We start from the raw sequence: 17861 nt of genomic DNA, 5'->3' as shown, positions 1-17861 counted from the left end.
TCATCCAATCCAATGATAAATTATGAAAACCACAAACAAATTTGAAATTTATTATGAAAACTTCAAAGAAACAAAAGGACCAAAAATATAAACTTTCAATTTAAAATTTCATTTTTTTTCTCCCCAACCTTAATCAATGATCAAAATCACATAGAAGGAAAAGGATCAAGCCTAGGCACAGGAACACAGATTAAAGGATGTGCCCTTGAAAGAGTTAATCCAGGTTTCTCTTCCATATCAACCCTCTCACTACCTCCACTAACTTTCCATTCAAAACATTGAATCATAGCAGCAAGGTTTGCTTGCACAACATGCAAAGCCAGTGAAGTTCCAGGGCAGCCTCTTCTCCCACTCCCAAATGGAATCATATGAAAATGTTGTCCCCTCACATCCAAATTTCCAACTTCACTAATAAACCTCTCTGGCCTAAACTCAAGTGGGTTATCCCAATAATTAGGGTCCCTTCCAATAGACCATATGTTAACAAACAGTTGTGTCTTTGCTGGAATCTCATAGCCTTGTATGATGCACTCTTCAGATGATTCTCTTACAATTAATGGACCTGTTGGGTGAATTCTTAGTGTTTCTTTGACTATTGCTTGTAGGTAAGGGAGGTTTACAATGTCTGATTCTTCTACTATTCTAGTACTTCCAATTACTTCATTAATCTCTTGTCTTGCTCTTTCCATCTCATGTGGATGGTTTATTAGTTCTGCCAATGCCCATTCTATGGTTAGGGCTGAAGTGTCTGATCCAGCCATAAATAGGTCCTGCAAAAAAAAAGGGCATACTTTGAGATCATATAATTATAGGTCCTGACAACTAAAATGTGTTGACTATAGCGTATTTTGAGATCGTATAATCATAAATATGAGTCACTTGATACTTACCAAGATGAAGGCTTTTATGTTCTCCATTTTCAATTTGATTTCGGAGTTCTCATCTTCAAATATATCCAATAAAATATCAAGTAGATCCTTAATTTCACCATCTCCTCCACCAACTTCTTTTCTTCTCTTCCTCTTCTCTTGATGCTCCTTGATAATCCTCTCCATCATAGAATCAAACCTATCCCTAATTTCCTTCAATCTCTTACTAAACCCTTGCACATCCCAGTTCTTAAAAAACCAAATAAAATCCGAAACATTAAACTTCCCCGTAAGATGCACAGTGTCTAGCACCAACTTCCTCACCTCTTCAGCCTCTCCTTCATTTTCACTACAACTTTCACTCATAATCATCCTCGAAATAACGTTATTCGACATCCTCAAAAGCTCATTCGCAACATCAATAGCCTCATTTGCCTTCCCTTTCTTGATCAAGAAGTCAACAAACCTTTTTGTCTCTTGTTTCCTCACAGGAAGAAGCCGAGTTAACGTGACACCACTAAGAAGTTCAGACATGCATATCTTCTTCATGAATTTCCAATAAGGTCCATACGGTGAAAACGAGAAATCCTGTGAGCCGTATGTTAGATAATCAACAGCCGAACTTTGAGGACGGTTGGAGAAAAAGTTTTCGTGAGTTTTAAGAAACTCTTTGGCGGATTCGGGCGAGGAAGCTACAACACAAGGGATGGAACCTAGGAAAAGATGGACTATAGGTCCATATTTTGTTGAGAGTTTGTGAAAACCTTGGTGAGGTATTGTACCTAGGAGATGAAGGTGTCCTATTATAGGTAAGGAAAATGGAGTTGGAGGTAAATTTGGTTTGTTATGTGTTCTTTTGAGTAGGGCTCTTATCAAAATTGTGGATATTAGCCATATGATGAAAAGTATGAAGTAACCTTGGTAATCAGCCATATTCTATGAGTGAGTGAAAATATGTTGGTTACTTTGTTGTATTTAAGAAGGCAATAACTATGGTACATATTGATGAAATTGTTATGGTTTGTGTTTGATAATTGTTATCTGTTTTGGAAAAGGACGATGATATGTTGCTCTCAAATTTTTGGAAGGCCGGCTACGGCAACATGTGAGTTTTAAATTGTTATGGTGACCGAGTCTAAACTCTGAAGAAAAGAACATGTCGCCTGGTTGTTTGTGTATGCATAGAAAGCTTTGTTTGTCGGGTTCAATATATATTGTAAGGAAAATGTTTGGTAGTGCGTATATAATATTTCTGAGAGAAAGAGATATGAAGAGTGGTGCATAGATAGAAGGAAAAAATGAGATGCATGAGTATTGGAGAATATGTGGTATTTTTAATATTAAGGATTAATAATTGGATATAAATTTAATGTGCTGTTATTGTTTCATAAACAATATTTAAGTCAATGTATTTCAGATTGATGACGTGTAAGTATGAAGTTTTTGTAATGCCGTGGTGAGAATCTCTATTAAGATAGAGCGGGGGTGTGACTGCAAAGTTAACATTTTAACGTTCTAGTGAGTGAAGTTAGAGAGGTGCAATTTACAATATTGAATGGGAAAAAATATTTGTCATTTAAATTATTTCCGACCCAAAATGTGGGAGATTGTCTGATTGCATCAAATTTGGATCTAATCTTGTGGAATTGAGTTGTAAAAAGCAATTCCTAATTACTAGTTCGAGCACCGAAGCAGAATACCGTTTGATTTACTCATACTACCTTTGAATTGCTATGGCTAGAGTCCCTTCTACCCGAGCTTGGTGTTCCCTTCTACTCATCTACATTATTGTATGATAATATGAGCAAGGTTTTAAAAAACGGTCGCGGTCGCGTCACAGTCGCGTAAAGGTTTTTGCGATTTTGGTCGGTACAGTTGTATTGCGGTCGTCGCTGTGTGAATTAATAACAATTTGTTCTTCAATATGAAAAACAGTGATAATAGTATCGGTATTTGCATCTGCCAAAACCATTTTGTCGCAGCCGTATTCGCGGTCGCAGACCGTTTTTTAAAACCCTAAATATGAGTGTTTGTCTCTCAATTCTATTTTCCATGCAAAAGTAACAAGTATATATTATATAGAGCTTGATATACATTTAATATGAGAAAGAGTGGTGTCAAAAAAATTAGTTATTCAAGAGCTCTGCTCAACTAGCTGATACACTAACAAAATCTCTTGGCACAACAACTTTTCAAGATCTAAAGACCAAGTTTAAGATTGTTTGTTGCAAACCCATTGATCTTGTGGGGGTGTTAGAGATAAAGCCAAGACCAAGCCAAACTTCATTGATAAAACTAACAGAGTTAGTTGTTGATAGCTTAATTTTGTTAAAGTTAGTTAGGTGTCTGTTAGTGTTAGTTACAAGTATATTAAGTTTTGTTAGGGATGCAGTTAGCAGTTAAACATTTGTTAAGTCTATTGCCAACTGTACATGTATCAATAACCTTCATGCTATCATATGTAAAAGCAATTTTGCAAAATTATGTAGATAGTAAAAGGCTTTCACTCTCACTTAGTACTGTTCAAAAAATTTATAGAATGAATCTAATCGAAATAAAGTTAAAATAATTAAATTAGAACCAAACTAAATAATAAATAAACTGAACAGAAACAAAAATATTATCGAATCGAAACTGAAAAATAAAAAATGTTAAATACTAGTTTAAATTTTTTTATTAAAAATATTCGGAAAAAAAGTATAATATTTAACTCTTTAATGAATGATTCTGTTTGAAAAAATTATCTTCTAACGATTTAATACGGTTCAAAATTCTGAACCAATATAAATAACTAATAATTTTAATTCATTCGATTCTAATTAAATTTAAACGATTTAGTTCAATTCCAATGACCTTTTACTATAAACTAATTAATTTTGATTTAATTTTTTTATTGAACTAAACCATAAAGAACCCTACTCTCTTTTGTTTTGTTGTTGATCATTGCTATTAAGTTTTCATCATTATTCAGTGGTAAATAATGGAAACCAATGACAAAAAATTATAACATAAACCAAACACAAAAACTAAGAATAGTACCACCTAATATACTTAATTAATAATACAATATAATATATATAAGTTATAACAACATTATCTTATGCAAAAATACACTAATCACAAACTTCAAAAGGATTAAAACAAGTAACAGGGTAACAAACCAACGGTTTTGCTAATCCCACAGAAAAAGAAGAACCTTCTTCCAAATCAACTTTACCACCACCTTTAATTTTCCACTCAAAACATTGCACCAATGCAGCAACCGTAACTTCTATAACCTTTAAAGCAAGTGAAGATCCAGGACAACCCCTCCTACCAAACCCAAATGGAATATACCTAAAATCATCACCACCGTCCATTTTATTCACATATCCATCTCCACCGTTGATCTCATCTCCACTATCTAAGAATCTTTCAGGTATATACTCCTCAGGATTAACCCATGATTGTGGGTCCCTCATAATGGCATACACATTAATCAATGTTCTAGTTTGTGCTTTTATATCATAGCCGTTGATTTTGCAATCCTCTGATGATTGTCTAAGAGCGAACGGTGCAGATGGATGAAGTCTTAGTACTTCCTTCACACAAGCTTGTAGGTAAGGCAGTTTTGGAATGTCGGATTCTCTGACTAATCTTGTAGGTCCCACTACAGACTTAATCTCAGCCCTTAATTTCTTCAGTATTTTTGGGTTGTTTATTATCTCTGCCATGGCCCATTGCATTGCCACTGAAGATGTGTCTGTTCCAGCCAAGAAAATGTCCTTGTGTAAAAAGATAATCATAATAAAAATTCAAAAAATACTATTTTGAATTCAAATTGTTTTTCTTCTACCATTGGGAAGTTTCTTTGATAGTATAATATAATATTTTAAATTTTATGCACTAACTATATATACTAAATAATAGGGGTGAACAAGTGAGTTTTAACCGACTATGTCTGTCTTAGGCTGTCTTGTAAGATAATTTGACGCTTCTCGCAAAAAACTGAAGGCGAGTCGGAGTAAATCCGCAACACTACACATTTTAAATTTAAAAATATAAATAGTATGCAAATACTCGTGCCTATAAAAAAAGATGGAGCAAACATATTAGAAGGTGCAAACTTAAAACTTTGACCTGTCCCGCATAAAAAATACGGACTAAACAGACATAATATACTGACCGATCTTATTTTGCCACTCTGAGATAGAAACAAATTTGATATAATGATGAAAGATATTATTATTTTTTATTTTTTATTTTATATTATAAAAATAAAGTTACAGTTCACCAATTTTAGTTCAACGGACATAAATTCAATATTATTACGTTGAACGTCAGCATCAAAATTTGAACCCTAATTGAGTATGTGTAATCTAGTGGTTATGATCATTTGTCTCCCAATATTAAAAAAAATGGAGAAAAAAATTACAAAATTGTAAAAGCACATTTAACTTTAATATTTTCAACCCTATTTGTAAAAAAGAGTGATGAGATGATGAAATATAATGGAAAAGAAAAACAACTTACCAAGAAGAAGGCTTTGATATCATTTCTTGTTAACCTCACTTCAGCATTTGGATTTCTATACACTTCTAATAAAACATCCATCATGTCTCCTTGACAATCCTCACTATTTCTCTCTTCATGTTCCTTCAAGAAATCTTCCAAAATATGATCAAATTCACCCACTATCCTCCTAAGCTTTTTCCCATACCCAAACAAATCCAATATCCCCAAAGGCCCAAACACTTCACCCATACTCAATTTAGCTCCTACATGCATAAACTCCCTAACCAAACATCTAATAACATCTTTGTCAAAGCAAGTGGTTCCCATTGCCATACGACACAAAATATTATTAGTAAAACTAGTGAAATCCAAACACAAATCCGTTGACCTATTTTCATTACAACACACCACAAAAGATTTCAAGAGGCTCTCTAATTCTTGCTCTCTAATATGCAAGAAACGATCAAGTTGTGAACTAGAGAGTAATTTAGTAACACATAGTTTTTTCATGAATCTCCAATAAGGACCATATGGAGCAGTGATGAAATATGACCCTTTGTATAAAAAATCATGAGAGGATCCAAATTGAGGTCGGTAACAAAAGTTAAGGTCATGGTTTTTCATGACTTGTTTGGCAACTTGTGCATTGGAGACAAGTATAGAAGTTGAGGCACCTAGTTTGAGATGAAGTAAAGGGCCATAGTGGTGAGAAAGTTTTTGGAATGATTTTGGTATGATTGAGCCTATAAGGTGAAGATGGCCTATGATAGGTAACGATGGTGGGCTTGGTGGAGGGTTAAATTTGGAGTTTTCTTTTGTGGTTTGTATGTTTTTAATAAGTGAAGTGAAGAAGATTAGCAAAGCTAGAAAGAAAAAGATGTAGAAGAAAGGCATGGATAAATTTTGGGAGAGAGGTTTTAGTTTTTTCACTTGGAGTTCAAAGCTTACAAGATGCAAAACATCTACTATATGATGTGTTATAAGCTCTTAACTTAATTAATAATATCTTGTAAAACAATTTAAATTATAAATAACACTAACAACTTTTTAAAAAAAAAAATTATAAGTTAATATATTCTTGCATTATCATACTACAATTATGGCTTATAAAATAGATGCATAATTGTACTAAAAATTTACAATATGACAAGTTATAAATAATTAAAAAAATTGACGTGGATTTGACAACATCATTTTTCTTTTTAGTTTATTGTCAAGAGTCTGCTTGTTATGTAGTACATTAGACTATACTACTTATATAAAATGATGCTGAGTTACATCTCATCAAATAAAAATGGGAAATTAAACTCGAAAATGATAAAACAACAATATTTTTAGAGCTCCATGTCGTATAAATTATGAAATTTAAAACTGGCCAAAATTGATATGGTACAATTACAAATTATGAGGTGGAATCAACCAGAAATGATAGATACATGAGAAGGAGGCTTATTAGGGCAACATCTAGGGGTTCTTGTAAGGAAAAGTGGATTAGACTTGTATGGTTAAAACTCTTGCAAGGAGGTAAGTGTGCTTGGAGATATACACCTCGCAAAAAATGTTCACCTGCGGGGAGAAATTCTCCTTGCAACACATAAGGAAAAAAAATTCAATTTAACAAATAAAATACCTCGCAAGTATTTGGGAGAATTTTAAAATTTAAGAAAATGACGTTGTGAAATCATTTTATTTTTAATTAAATTTTTTTGAGGAAGTTGTACTTGAGTCAATTATTGAGTGGCAGAGAAAAGTGATAGTCCTTACCATATTATATTTCTGAGGAGTTAATTATCTCAGAACGTTCACGCACTGATATATGTTACATGAGCCTTTGACATAGATATTGCGAGGCATTTTTTACCACGCAATGCATAACGATTATTTTGTGTTGTGGGGAGAAATTCATTTCGTATATGTCTTTATATATTCCCAATACATTTTCTTTCTCCCCTCACCATTCGTTTACCACATTAACTCTCCGAACTCTCTCATTAATCTCATCATTCTCTTAACTCTCACAATACACTCTCTCCTCGAATCTCTATTTCTCTCCATTTTCGTTCAAAATCTTAACTAAATATTAATCAAAAAATTATTTATTCCGAATTTTAGAGCTTATTAAATATTAGAGATTGGAGAGTGAAGATTGAAGATTGGAACGGGATTTAGAACTCTTTCCTTTATAGATTTGTTTTTTTCTTTTAATTTTTTTTAAGGTACATGTTGAGATTAGAATTTTTTTCAATTGTATATTGGGTTGTGGTTGTTTTAGATCTTATGTTTGTTTAAACATGTGATTTTGTTATATTTTAGGGTAGATTGGAGATATGATTGTTTGCGTTTGTTATAAAAATGTTTAAAATATGTTTGTGTGTGTTTTAAAATGTATATGTAATAAAAATGTACAGATCCAAAGATAAAGTATAGATCTAAGGACTATAAGTACAACGTCCTATCAAGTAGAGCGAATAATCGAAAACACTCAAGTACTTTAAGTAAGGGAATCATTCCATAGCCTACATATCTTTAGTGACGTGCTGGGAGCGAAGAGTGAAACGTTTTAGTGATAAGAAAGCTTTCAATGCATTTGTCCCCCATTACTTTTTCAACTGACTCAAAGTGTTTTAGTTCTAGTTCGAATCGAACGACATTCGTGAAAGTTGGCCACGATCGATGAATGTTTCCCCGACTCCCTCAATTCCCGACAAAATCTTAGGAGCAACTGTTCTGGTCCGGTCAAAGGTCCAAAATGACTAAGGCCCAAGCAACCTCAAATCCACTCCACATGACCCAGGGTATAAAGTTCATCTCACACAAAATGCAATCTACACTTTCTGATCTCCATTTTTCAATGCAAATATCTTGAATCTTGGACTGAGTTGGGCATCCGAGTGAAGATAATTGTAACAATGTTAATGACAAAGTTATTAAGGAAGTTAAGGAGGTCGTAAGAGAAGATGTGAATAATGATGTTAATGATATTTTCCGTGATGACACTACTCATGAAGCTCTTGTTGTGAGAAAAGCCCTAGAAAAACTAATAAGGAAGTCGAAGAAGAAGCCTAATTGACCTTATTAGGTGGATTTAAGAAGAAAAATGCTAGTGTTGGTAATAAAAATGGTTGTGGTTGAAAAGAACTAGAAGAGTAATGATGAGAAGAAGACTAATGTTAAAAAAAAGCTAAGAGAAGTTGCATATCCCTATGGGGTGAAGTTGCATGTCCCTAATACATTCATGGGGAGAACCCCAATACTGTAGTTTTGTTGTTTGTCTCATTGTTTTCGTTTTCATTCACTTTTGTTTATTTAGTCTCCTTCATGATTTCACATATGTGAATCAAGTTTGAATCGATTCGTTTTTAGCATGCATGAATCAATGGTTATATTTGAACTTGATCATGATGCTTTTAGTCAATTGCATGAGTTAGTGAAATAAGAACTATGTGTGTTATTGGTTCAAGTTAGGTGGAAATAAAAATCTCAAAGTATTTTGAAAACCATGAAATTTGAGATTTTGTATACATGATTAGAATCATGTGCATATCCTGAATCGAATCAAATTGAACAGAGGCAAAAAAAAAATTTCAAAACACTCTGACTCGAATCAGACTTTACAACAGATTCGAATCAAACAGTTTTTCCACATTTCTCTTTTAGACCCGTTCGAATTGATTTTGAATAAGTGTTTATACTTTATTTGAATCACGAGCTTACTGAATCGAAACAGACTTCGCTACTAAATAATATACCTACAGTGAGGATATATTACCAGGACAATTTATTTACCGTAGTAACATCTTATTTTTTACGCGTATTGTTTTTTTATTTAATGAAAAATAATTTCATCACGGCTTTTAAATCTAACCGTGATCTTAGAAATCGGGTGACAAGCTTTGAATCTCAACATCAAACAAGAGGATATTACGAACATAAGCACAAACAAATAAAAAATGTTGGGATGTTTCCTGGCTTGAACCCGTCCAGATCAGCTCATCCTCCGTTGCAACAAGAGGAAGATTAATGTCTTTGATCCGCTCAAGAATACTAGGGAAAGTTGTGATAACATTATCATGAAATTTCCAATTATTATTCTCAACAAAGTCACAGATTTTCGAGGCAAGATGACGGTGGGAGTGCTTCAGAATATTGAACAAATTAACCAACGAGTCCCCTAGCCAATTATCCAGCCAAAAGTTGGTGGTTTTGCCATTGCCAATGACCCATTGGGAATTCTCCAAAAAAATGCTAACAAAATCTTTAACACTACTCAAATGGAAGAACTGATGGAATACTTGATAAAATTATAGTTCGTTCTAACTCTAGCAGCCAACACCAAAGCCCAATCTTGTTTACTTCTTAAGAAATTCCAGCAAAGGTGAACATTAGAGGCAGTATTAAATTTCCTAAGAGATTTGATACCTAAACCTCCATCTTTAAAGTCCTTGCAACAAATTTTCCAAGCCATAGTGACCAACTTCTTCTTTTCCAAATTACCACTCCAAATGAAGTTGCGCATCCAAGTCTCTATGGTTTTGATAATGCTCGACGGCCAATTATACACGGTTATACAATGTATCATCATACTTTGAATGAAAAACTAGCTTTCCAAGCTGCAAGCTTGATTCTAATTTTGTCAGCCACGAATTGAACATGAGACGCTTTCGGCCAACCAGTGAAGATGGGAGCCCTAGATAAATAAATGGAGGGTGGGCAATTGAGAAGCTAAGTAAATTTGCAAGTCTTTGATGTCTAGCAACCGACATCCCACCTGCAAAAATAAGGGATTTAGCATAATTACAAAATTGACCAGAGCATAAGGCATAATCATTTAAGAGTTTAGCAATGACAGTCAAAGATTTATGGTCCCCACGACAAAATATCATAATGTCATTCGCTTAAAGGGTGTGGGAGGGGACAACGCAGTTCCTAGAAGCCTTAATGAGATTAATCTTATTCTCATTAACCAACTTGCTAATACCCCTACTAAGAACCTCCTCAGCGATACAAAAAAAGCAGAGGGGAGAGGGGTCGCCTTGCCTTGCCACATTGGAGCATTTGAAATACCCCACTTGTTTGCCATTAAGGCCAATAGACAAATGAGCAGAATTGAGAATGGTCTTAATCCAATTGCAAAAAATTTCATTGAAGCCAAAACACTCAAGAGTTTTAATTATAAGCGACCAGCTGAGAGTGTCGAAAGCCTTAGAAATGTCAATCTTAATAGAAACATTCCCACTAAAACTTCTATTATTAAGAAGATTGATAGCCTCAGAGGTAAGGCAAATGCAGTCCTTAATATTTCTACCATGAATGAAGTCTTTTTGCTCAGGAGAAATTAAGGAAGGAAGAATGGAAGAAAGTCTGTCCGCAATAATTTCAGTGATAATCTTGTGTTTAAAATTCGCAAGGGCTATAGGCCTAAACTGATTCAAAGAGCTCTGCGTATATTTTGGAATAAGAACAATGGTGTTAGCAGTGTAATTAGGAGGAATTCAGCCCTGCAAAAAGAAAGAACAAACTGCGTTAATGACATCAAACTTTATAATGTCCCAGTATTTTTAGAAGAAAAATGCTCCAAATCCATCCCAAGCCCGGAGCAGGATTTCATTAACGAATAAAAATATAAAAAATTTATATTATAAAATATAATTGCTAAACCTTTAAAAATTTGAATGAAACTTTTAAAACAATATTTCTACTTCCCTTTACTAAAATTATTAAATTTTTGCAACAGTAAAAAAAACCATAATCAGATCTATGATTTTGCTAAATAGTAAACTTGGGCATGTGGTGGGCCTAACTAGAAATAATTTAACTTAATAAAGAGAACCTCGCGTTCCACGCATTTAATAAAGAAATGCATCACATACAGCAAAACCTTGCATTTTCCATGCACCATATATATCAAATAGTATTTCCCAAGACACTATAAAATCAAGACTTCCAAATACTCATAGATTTGCAAACCTTCAGCTCCAATGGCAACCTCAATCGGTTGCATATATTACTATCTTTTGTTCCTTATTTGGTTTCTCTCAACTATCACTTTCTTTGTACAAAGTCATCTTGTGCTACTAAGTTGGAAACTTTTCCTTTTAGGTAACATTCAGTATTTTGGTACTATGAACAGACCAATGTCTAGATCTACATCATTTGCACAATGTTGGGATCAAATAATTAGCCCCATAATGATAATACCTCTTGGTTTATATACAAATTTACCTACAACTCAGATGCTTGCATTTGCTTTATATTCTTAGGTAGTAATATTCATTATGTTATGAAGAATTCTCTATTTTTTAAAGTATTTCTATTCCTAGTTGATTGGCATACCAATTGTAACAATAAAAGTGGGATATGTAAATGTTAAATCTCCTACTAAAAGATAGAGGGTTTAGTATATTTATTGCAGAAAAGAAGTTTTTTTTTTCATTCATTAATATCATATATTTTGCTTGGTGTGATGTATGGTGCACTTTATTATGAATTTGTGAGTAATAGCTTGCTTGTTTTTACTTTTAGAGATCTCGAAAGATATTTTAATGGTAGCTAAGAATATTGTATTACTCCATTTATGTATGGTTTCACTTTCAATTGAATTTTAATAGAGTAAAACAAAAGTCACAGTGAAAGCAATAATATATAGTTGGAATCTTGGACTTAAAAATGCAACAACATATTCGATCTGTTTGTTTAAGCTTAAAAAAAAAATTATAAAAATGATTGTTATAAATATTTTATAAAGTATTAAAAAAATTAAACTTATTTTTTATATTAATAAAAATTGTAAAGTTTTTAAAACAAAAAAAAAATTATAAAAACCATTTAAAAACAACTAAACTAAATGGGCTCATTATGTGATTTATTATAATCTAGAAATGTTATATGCGAAATTCGAGTTTTTAATTTCAAATTCATTAGAAGAAGTCAAATGAAATTTTCTCATATGAAATTGACAATGTTTCAAAAGGCTCTCAAGAAGAAGGAGAAAAACTTGCATGAATACGAATCTAAATTCTTAGTGTCAGATACAATCAATAAGAAGATAGAAAGTTTTGAATTTATTTAAAATTTAATTTTTTTAAATTAGATTTATGTGGTGGTTGCGCTTGAGAGAGAGAGAGAGAGAGAGAGAGAGATAAAATTTAATTTTTTTAAATTAGATTTATGTGGTGGTTGCGCTTGAGAGAGAGAGAGAGAGAGAGAGAGAGAGAGAGAGAGAGAGAGAGGAGAGAGAGAGAGAGAGAGAGAGAGAGAGAGAGAGAGAGAGAGAGAGAGAGAGAGAGAGAGAGAGAGAGGGAGGGAGGGAGGGAGGGAGGGAGGGAGGGAGGGAGGGAGGGAGGGAGGGAGGGAGGGAGGGAGGGAGGGAGGGAGGGAGGGAGAGAGAGAGAGAGAGAGAGAGAGAGAGGAGAGAGAGAGAGAGAGAGAGAGAGAGAGAGAGAGAGAGAGAGAGAGAGAGAGAGAGAGAGAGAGAGAGAGAGAGAGAGAGAGAGAGGTGGTCAACCATTGATTCTCAAGGGCCTATTTATCAAAGCTTAAACTATAATATTAGGTCACACTATCTTCAAGCATCCTTCAACATCATTTGATCAAAGATATCTTAAAGTTTGGTTGATTGTTTCTCAAGGTATTTCAATATGTCCATGTGTTTATTTTCACGTCTTTATCATCAAGTTTCCTCAAGATTTTGCCAAGTTTCACCAAAGGTCCTTCAAGGATACCTCATTTCAATTTCATATGTTCATCATTGTGTCTTAGAATGCGAGAAAAGACCAAAGATTTCAAGATGGCACGTGCTGGTTGGCCTAAATTCAAGAATGGCATACCTTTTGGTCCAAGCACCTTAACTTCTTCAAAATTCAAAATTTATGGGCGCTTCTTCTTGCCAAATGTCCCTTTTGATGTCCTCTAACCCTTTTATTCAAGGGTCAAAAGCTAATTCAGCCCTTAAGTGCTCCAATTTTGGAATTTGCTCAGCTATATTTTGTGCATAAAATTAGGTCTATTACATGGTCGACCTAATGGCCGACCTGAATTTCAATGCTAAAACCTCAACTTTGCAAGCTTTCCATTTTCACATTATGCATATAATTGAAGTGGTACTTTTTTAATTGTGTTCTACTCCATGAAAGGAAGATTTAGTAAAAAGAAAATCAAGAAACGCATGAGTAGGTTTCATTCGGCATTGGTTTGAACATGACACTGTGTACTCTGCTTTGTACCGTGAGTGACTAGTAATTCGAAAGCATGTGCAAACTTCATTTGGGACCACCAACCCATTTGTATTTCACTTGTTATTGTTAAACGCATTCCTCTAAGTGTAAAACGACTCATTTTGGTGCTCAAGTCATGCTTTTCATCACTCAATTTCACACGGATTGGATCTAGAGAATTCCAAACTTTGTTCACACGATTGAAAAGGAATTTGGCACGTATGATGAGCTCACTTTTTCCCTATGAATAAAGGAGTTTTTGCCCTTCATTTGCAAACTTCAAAAAGCCAAAGAAACTCTGCTACACTTGAGCCTGATACCTCTAAAAACTAGAAAGTTTGAATCTTATTTTCTCTTTATTTCAACTTCAATTCTCCACCCAAAACTCTTCATCGGTATCCTCTGAATGTGTTAGAAGCTTCACAGAAGTTAGTTGTGACCTCTAAGCATCAACTCCATTTCACCATTTTCAACCTTTTTAAGCTCAATTGGGAAAGGTAGATATGAGTTTCATTTTCACTCAAACGAGTTACCACACTCTTTGTTGTGTTCCATTGATCAAAAGCCATCGCCTAACTACAATTTATTCATCGTATGCATCATTTAATTTTCCTTCGAAGCTCTTAGGTTTTTTACATATTTCTACAAATTCTCTCAGCTTGGAGTAAATCAATGGCTCCAATACAGAAAGACATGGGTGATGATGTTTGTTGAAGCTAAAACGTGTGGTGTTTAAGCTTCAAACAACAAATTCATGAACCTGCAAAATCACACGAACAGGGTTTAAAGATGAAGGTATGTGCGTGCAAGGATGGGAAATTTGAATTTCCAGACCAATCAGGTTGCGTCGTGCCTTCCTATCTATTACATTTTTTAATTTTATTTTCTTTTAATTTTATTTTATTTTCTTTATCTTCAAAAGTTCATAAAAAATAGGTCACTTAGTCTTTTAATTTTTTTTTTGAAAATTCAGAAATATTATTTTCTATTACATATGCTTTTTTTTTAATTTAATTTTTTTTAGAATTTATTTCTATTTTCTCTTTATTTTATTTCAAACAATTTTATTTACATTATTTTGAAACTTTTTTCAGTCCAACTTTTTGGACAAAGATGCTTGGAGTTTTTCTGACCTTCCATAATTTTTTTGGTCATTTATTTTATGGTTAGTTGTTTGATTTGAATTTTCCTTTTAATTTCTATTTAAAAAGCGTTTAAAAATGATTTATGCATTTATTTTGTTTCTTTTTATCTTTTAAATATTGTTTGACTTTTGTCGACTTGGATCATGACTTATTTGGTCAAAAGTTTCATCAATATCAATGGACTTTGGGTGATATTTTATTTGCATGAATCTTCATCAATTCAAACATATCATTAAATGATGGGTTAAATATACAATACCCCTTATAATATAGGCGAAATTCTATTTATCCCCTTGTAAAAAAAATTAGATCACCCCCTTGAAATGTTAAAATATATGTCTTTTGCCTACTAAGTGCACAAGTTATCCCCGTGTAATAATTTTTTATTTATCCCCCTAGATTCAGTGTTTAATTTGTACACTTAGGGGGAATCCAAAAATATATATTACAGTCGGGTAATCCAAAAAAATATTGTAAGGCGTAAAGTGAAAATCACCTACATTACAGGGGGGTAAAGTGGTATTAACCCTTAAATGATTATTTGAATCATTTTTGGTACTTTGGGTTGATGATAGGTTTATCACATTGATGCACCAAGAGAGGTGATTGATCTCGATGATATCTTGAATCAATGTTGTGGTTCAATTTGGTTGTTTCTCTCTTCATCTCTTTATTTCTTTTGCTTTGATCAAATGGATGATTATGGATTCATCTTGTTAAATTAAGTTTAGATTGATGCTTGATAAACTTTCATCATTTCAAATCTATCTTCCAATGATCATTTGATCACTTGAGGTACTTTGGATTGATGATAAGTTTGTATCAAGGTATCATAAAGAAACTAGTTGAAGTAATGGACCAATCTCCTCTATTTGTGCTTGATCCCCCTTGTTTAGGTTTTGACTTGTGCTACATGTTTTAGGCGGATGACATTGTGTCATTTCTCTAACACCATCCCCTTGCATAACCAACCCCCTTACCTTGATCTATCTTTTTATTAGTTTTGTTTTAAAACTTTTGTGAGTTTTATTCGTTCTTTTTTCATCCCTTTAGAAACAATAAATATCGATGACGACTCTTGCTTATTTTTTAGTTAGGTTAATCAATAGCTTAATCTCAATTTTTTTGCTGCTACAATTGTGACATAAAATTCCTAAGCCATTTTTAGAGGACATTGTGGGAAATGAGGGGCACAAAACTCCTATCTCAAGCACTTCCCACCCACAAACAAATGGACAAATAGAGGTAGTAAATATAATTATTTCTACTCTTGTTAGAAGTGTTCTAAAAAGAAAATTAAGAATGTGGGAGAATTGTTTCATCGGAACAAGATCGGTTTGTACTATATCCATTACGTTTTGATGATAATAAAGTATTTAAATAACAATTGGGTATACTAATATATGTTTAAGTGTGCAGGACCATAAGCTAAAATTTGTTATATAAACTTAGTGCTAGTACTGAAAAAGAACATTTAAAGAGAAGCTAAAAGATCCCAAATTTGAAGGATCAGAACCTAAGAGTCATCACAACTCTTACGTATTTTCTTAACTTTTCAAATTTGGAGGGAAGAATTTATAGGACTTGTTGAAGCTAACATAAACATTGGCCTTAGGTTCAGATGGAAGAATTTATAGGACTTGTTGAAGCTAACATAAACATTGGCCTTAGGCTCAACGCTTGTAGGTTCATGTTGACATTATAAATGATCATAATCAAATGGGTCTTGACACGTGTAGGACCCCTTTGATCCCCTAGGATTTTCAAGCACGAAAAATCATATATTTGCTATAGTTGTGAAGAAGAACACATGTTAGAGGATCATACCAATTTGTTATTTGAAAATCTACTATAGCCTAAATTAGTTTTAACGAGCCATGGTACTAGAACTAGAGTGGTCCAATTCTCCCTATATTGAGTCTTAGTCTAAACTAGTTCATACAGTAGACTTCCTATTTAGTAGAACTTCTATTTGTTGAACTCTCTATCTCTTAGACATATATCTCTGTCTATCTCTTGGATATCCTATGTATTGAGTTGTCTATATCCAAAAATATATATCTATTGAGTTGCCTTTGTCTATCTTATTAAGATCTGAACGACCTGTTTTCCAATATGTTGGGCCTCAGCCCGAACCGAAACATTACCAAGACTTCCTCTATTTTAATATCATTTGGGTTAGTAATTAGATAAATTGAGATATAATAAATACCTTATATTAATGAACAAGATTAACAATATAAATATAAAACTAAAGTGTTAAATAAATGAATATTCTAAAAGTGAAAGTTAATAATATGAGACGTGATGTTGGCAGTCTAGTATCCGGTGGCACCTCTTCCTTGATTTGAAACTCTCCATTCTCCACAATGATGCCTTCAAATACCATTATAGAACAAAAATTTATTATTGGAAATTGAGAAGGATTTTTTTGGTGCACAATGAATAAAGATGATGACAAAGAGAATAACGGCACAAAGATTAATGAGAGAGAATAATATTGTACTGCTTGTGTTCTCTACTATTAATGATAGATACTATAAGACTTTTTATACAAAAGAAAATCTTGCCACGTAAGCCCTAATAGAGTAAACTTAGTGAACAAGTCTAAAGGTACACATAGTACAAAACTAACAAATACTAAAGTACCCTTACTAACTAAATAGCTAAGCTATCAGGACCCAGAAGATAACATCTTCTGGTCAACACTATCTTCTGAGTAACTATCAGAAGATCAACCTACATCAGAACTTCTGATGTCATCTTCTGAATATGAATTACTCTTCAATATCATCCCTTAATTCATATTCTTCAATCAAAGCTGACAACGCCAATTCCATCCCTTAGGAGCACAAATTGATCCGTCTTGATCGCCTTCGTCGGAACATCTGCCATCTGCTTCTAGGTGCTACAGTGCACAACCTTTAATGTTCCATTCTGGACTTGGCTTCTCAAGAAATGATACTTAGTCTCAATATGCTTGCTTCTTCCGTGTAACACCGGATTCTTAGCAAGATTGGTTGCAGACTTGTTATCAATCATCAGCTTCAGAGGCTTCTTCACTTTAATCTTCAGATCTTCTAATAGATTCAGAAGCCACACAGCTTGACATGCAGCTACAGCGCCTGCAATGTACTCAG

The 17861-nt window shown here is 33.4% G+C and overlaps 2 protein-coding genes across 2 annotated transcripts; both read right to left on the bottom strand.

The window, feature by feature from the left end:
- Positions 1–146: 146 nt before the first annotated feature.
- On the bottom strand, positions 147–1802 carry LOC131612676 (3,9-dihydroxypterocarpan 6A-monooxygenase-like). Its single transcript, XM_058884441.1, has 2 exons — positions 891–1802; positions 147–770 (listed from the first exon to the last, which is right to left on the bottom strand). Exons 1-2 carry the CDS (start codon positions 1800–1802, stop codon positions 147–149), a joined length of 1536 nt encoding a protein of 511 aa, XP_058740424.1.
- Positions 1803–3741: 1939 nt separating this feature from the next.
- Positions 3742–7217, bottom strand: LOC131614943 (cytochrome P450 705A12-like). Its single transcript, XM_058886473.1, has 3 exons — positions 7187–7217; positions 5382–6328; positions 3742–4633 (listed from the first exon to the last, which is right to left on the bottom strand). The coding sequence occupies exons 1-3, from the start codon at positions 7215–7217 to the stop codon at positions 3983–3985; spliced, it is 1629 nt and encodes a 542-aa protein (XP_058742456.1). The 3' UTR covers positions 3742–3982.
- Positions 7218–17861: the final 10644 nt, after the last annotated feature.

This window comes from Vicia villosa, linkage group LG6 (assembly GCF_029867415.1).
Source record: "Vicia villosa cultivar HV-30 ecotype Madison, WI linkage group LG6, Vvil1.0, whole genome shotgun sequence".
Classification (NCBI taxonomy): domain Eukaryota; kingdom Viridiplantae; phylum Streptophyta; class Magnoliopsida; order Fabales; family Fabaceae; genus Vicia; species Vicia villosa.
The sequence above is the reverse complement of the archived record's forward strand: the minus strand, read 5'-3'. Positions and strand labels throughout refer to the sequence as shown.

Coding starts and splice junctions, on each gene's coding strand:
- LOC131612676 (XM_058884441.1), bottom strand. CDS start 1,802: ATGGCTGATTACCAAGGTTACTTCATACTTTTCATCATATGGCTAATA. Junction 771..890: donor ACATAAAAGCCTTCATCTTG/GTAAGTATCAAG, acceptor TTTTTTTTGCAG/GACCTATTTATGGCTGGATC.
- LOC131614943 (XM_058886473.1), bottom strand. CDS start 7,217: ATGCCTCGCAATATCTATGTCAAAGGCTCAT. Junction 6,329..7,186: donor TATCTATGTCAAAGGCTCAT/GTAACATATATC, acceptor CACATCATATAG/TAGATGTTTTGCATCTTGTA. Junction 4,634..5,381: donor ATATCAAAGCCTTCTTCTTG/GTAAGTTGTTTT, acceptor TTTTTACACAAG/GACATTTTCTTGGCTGGAAC.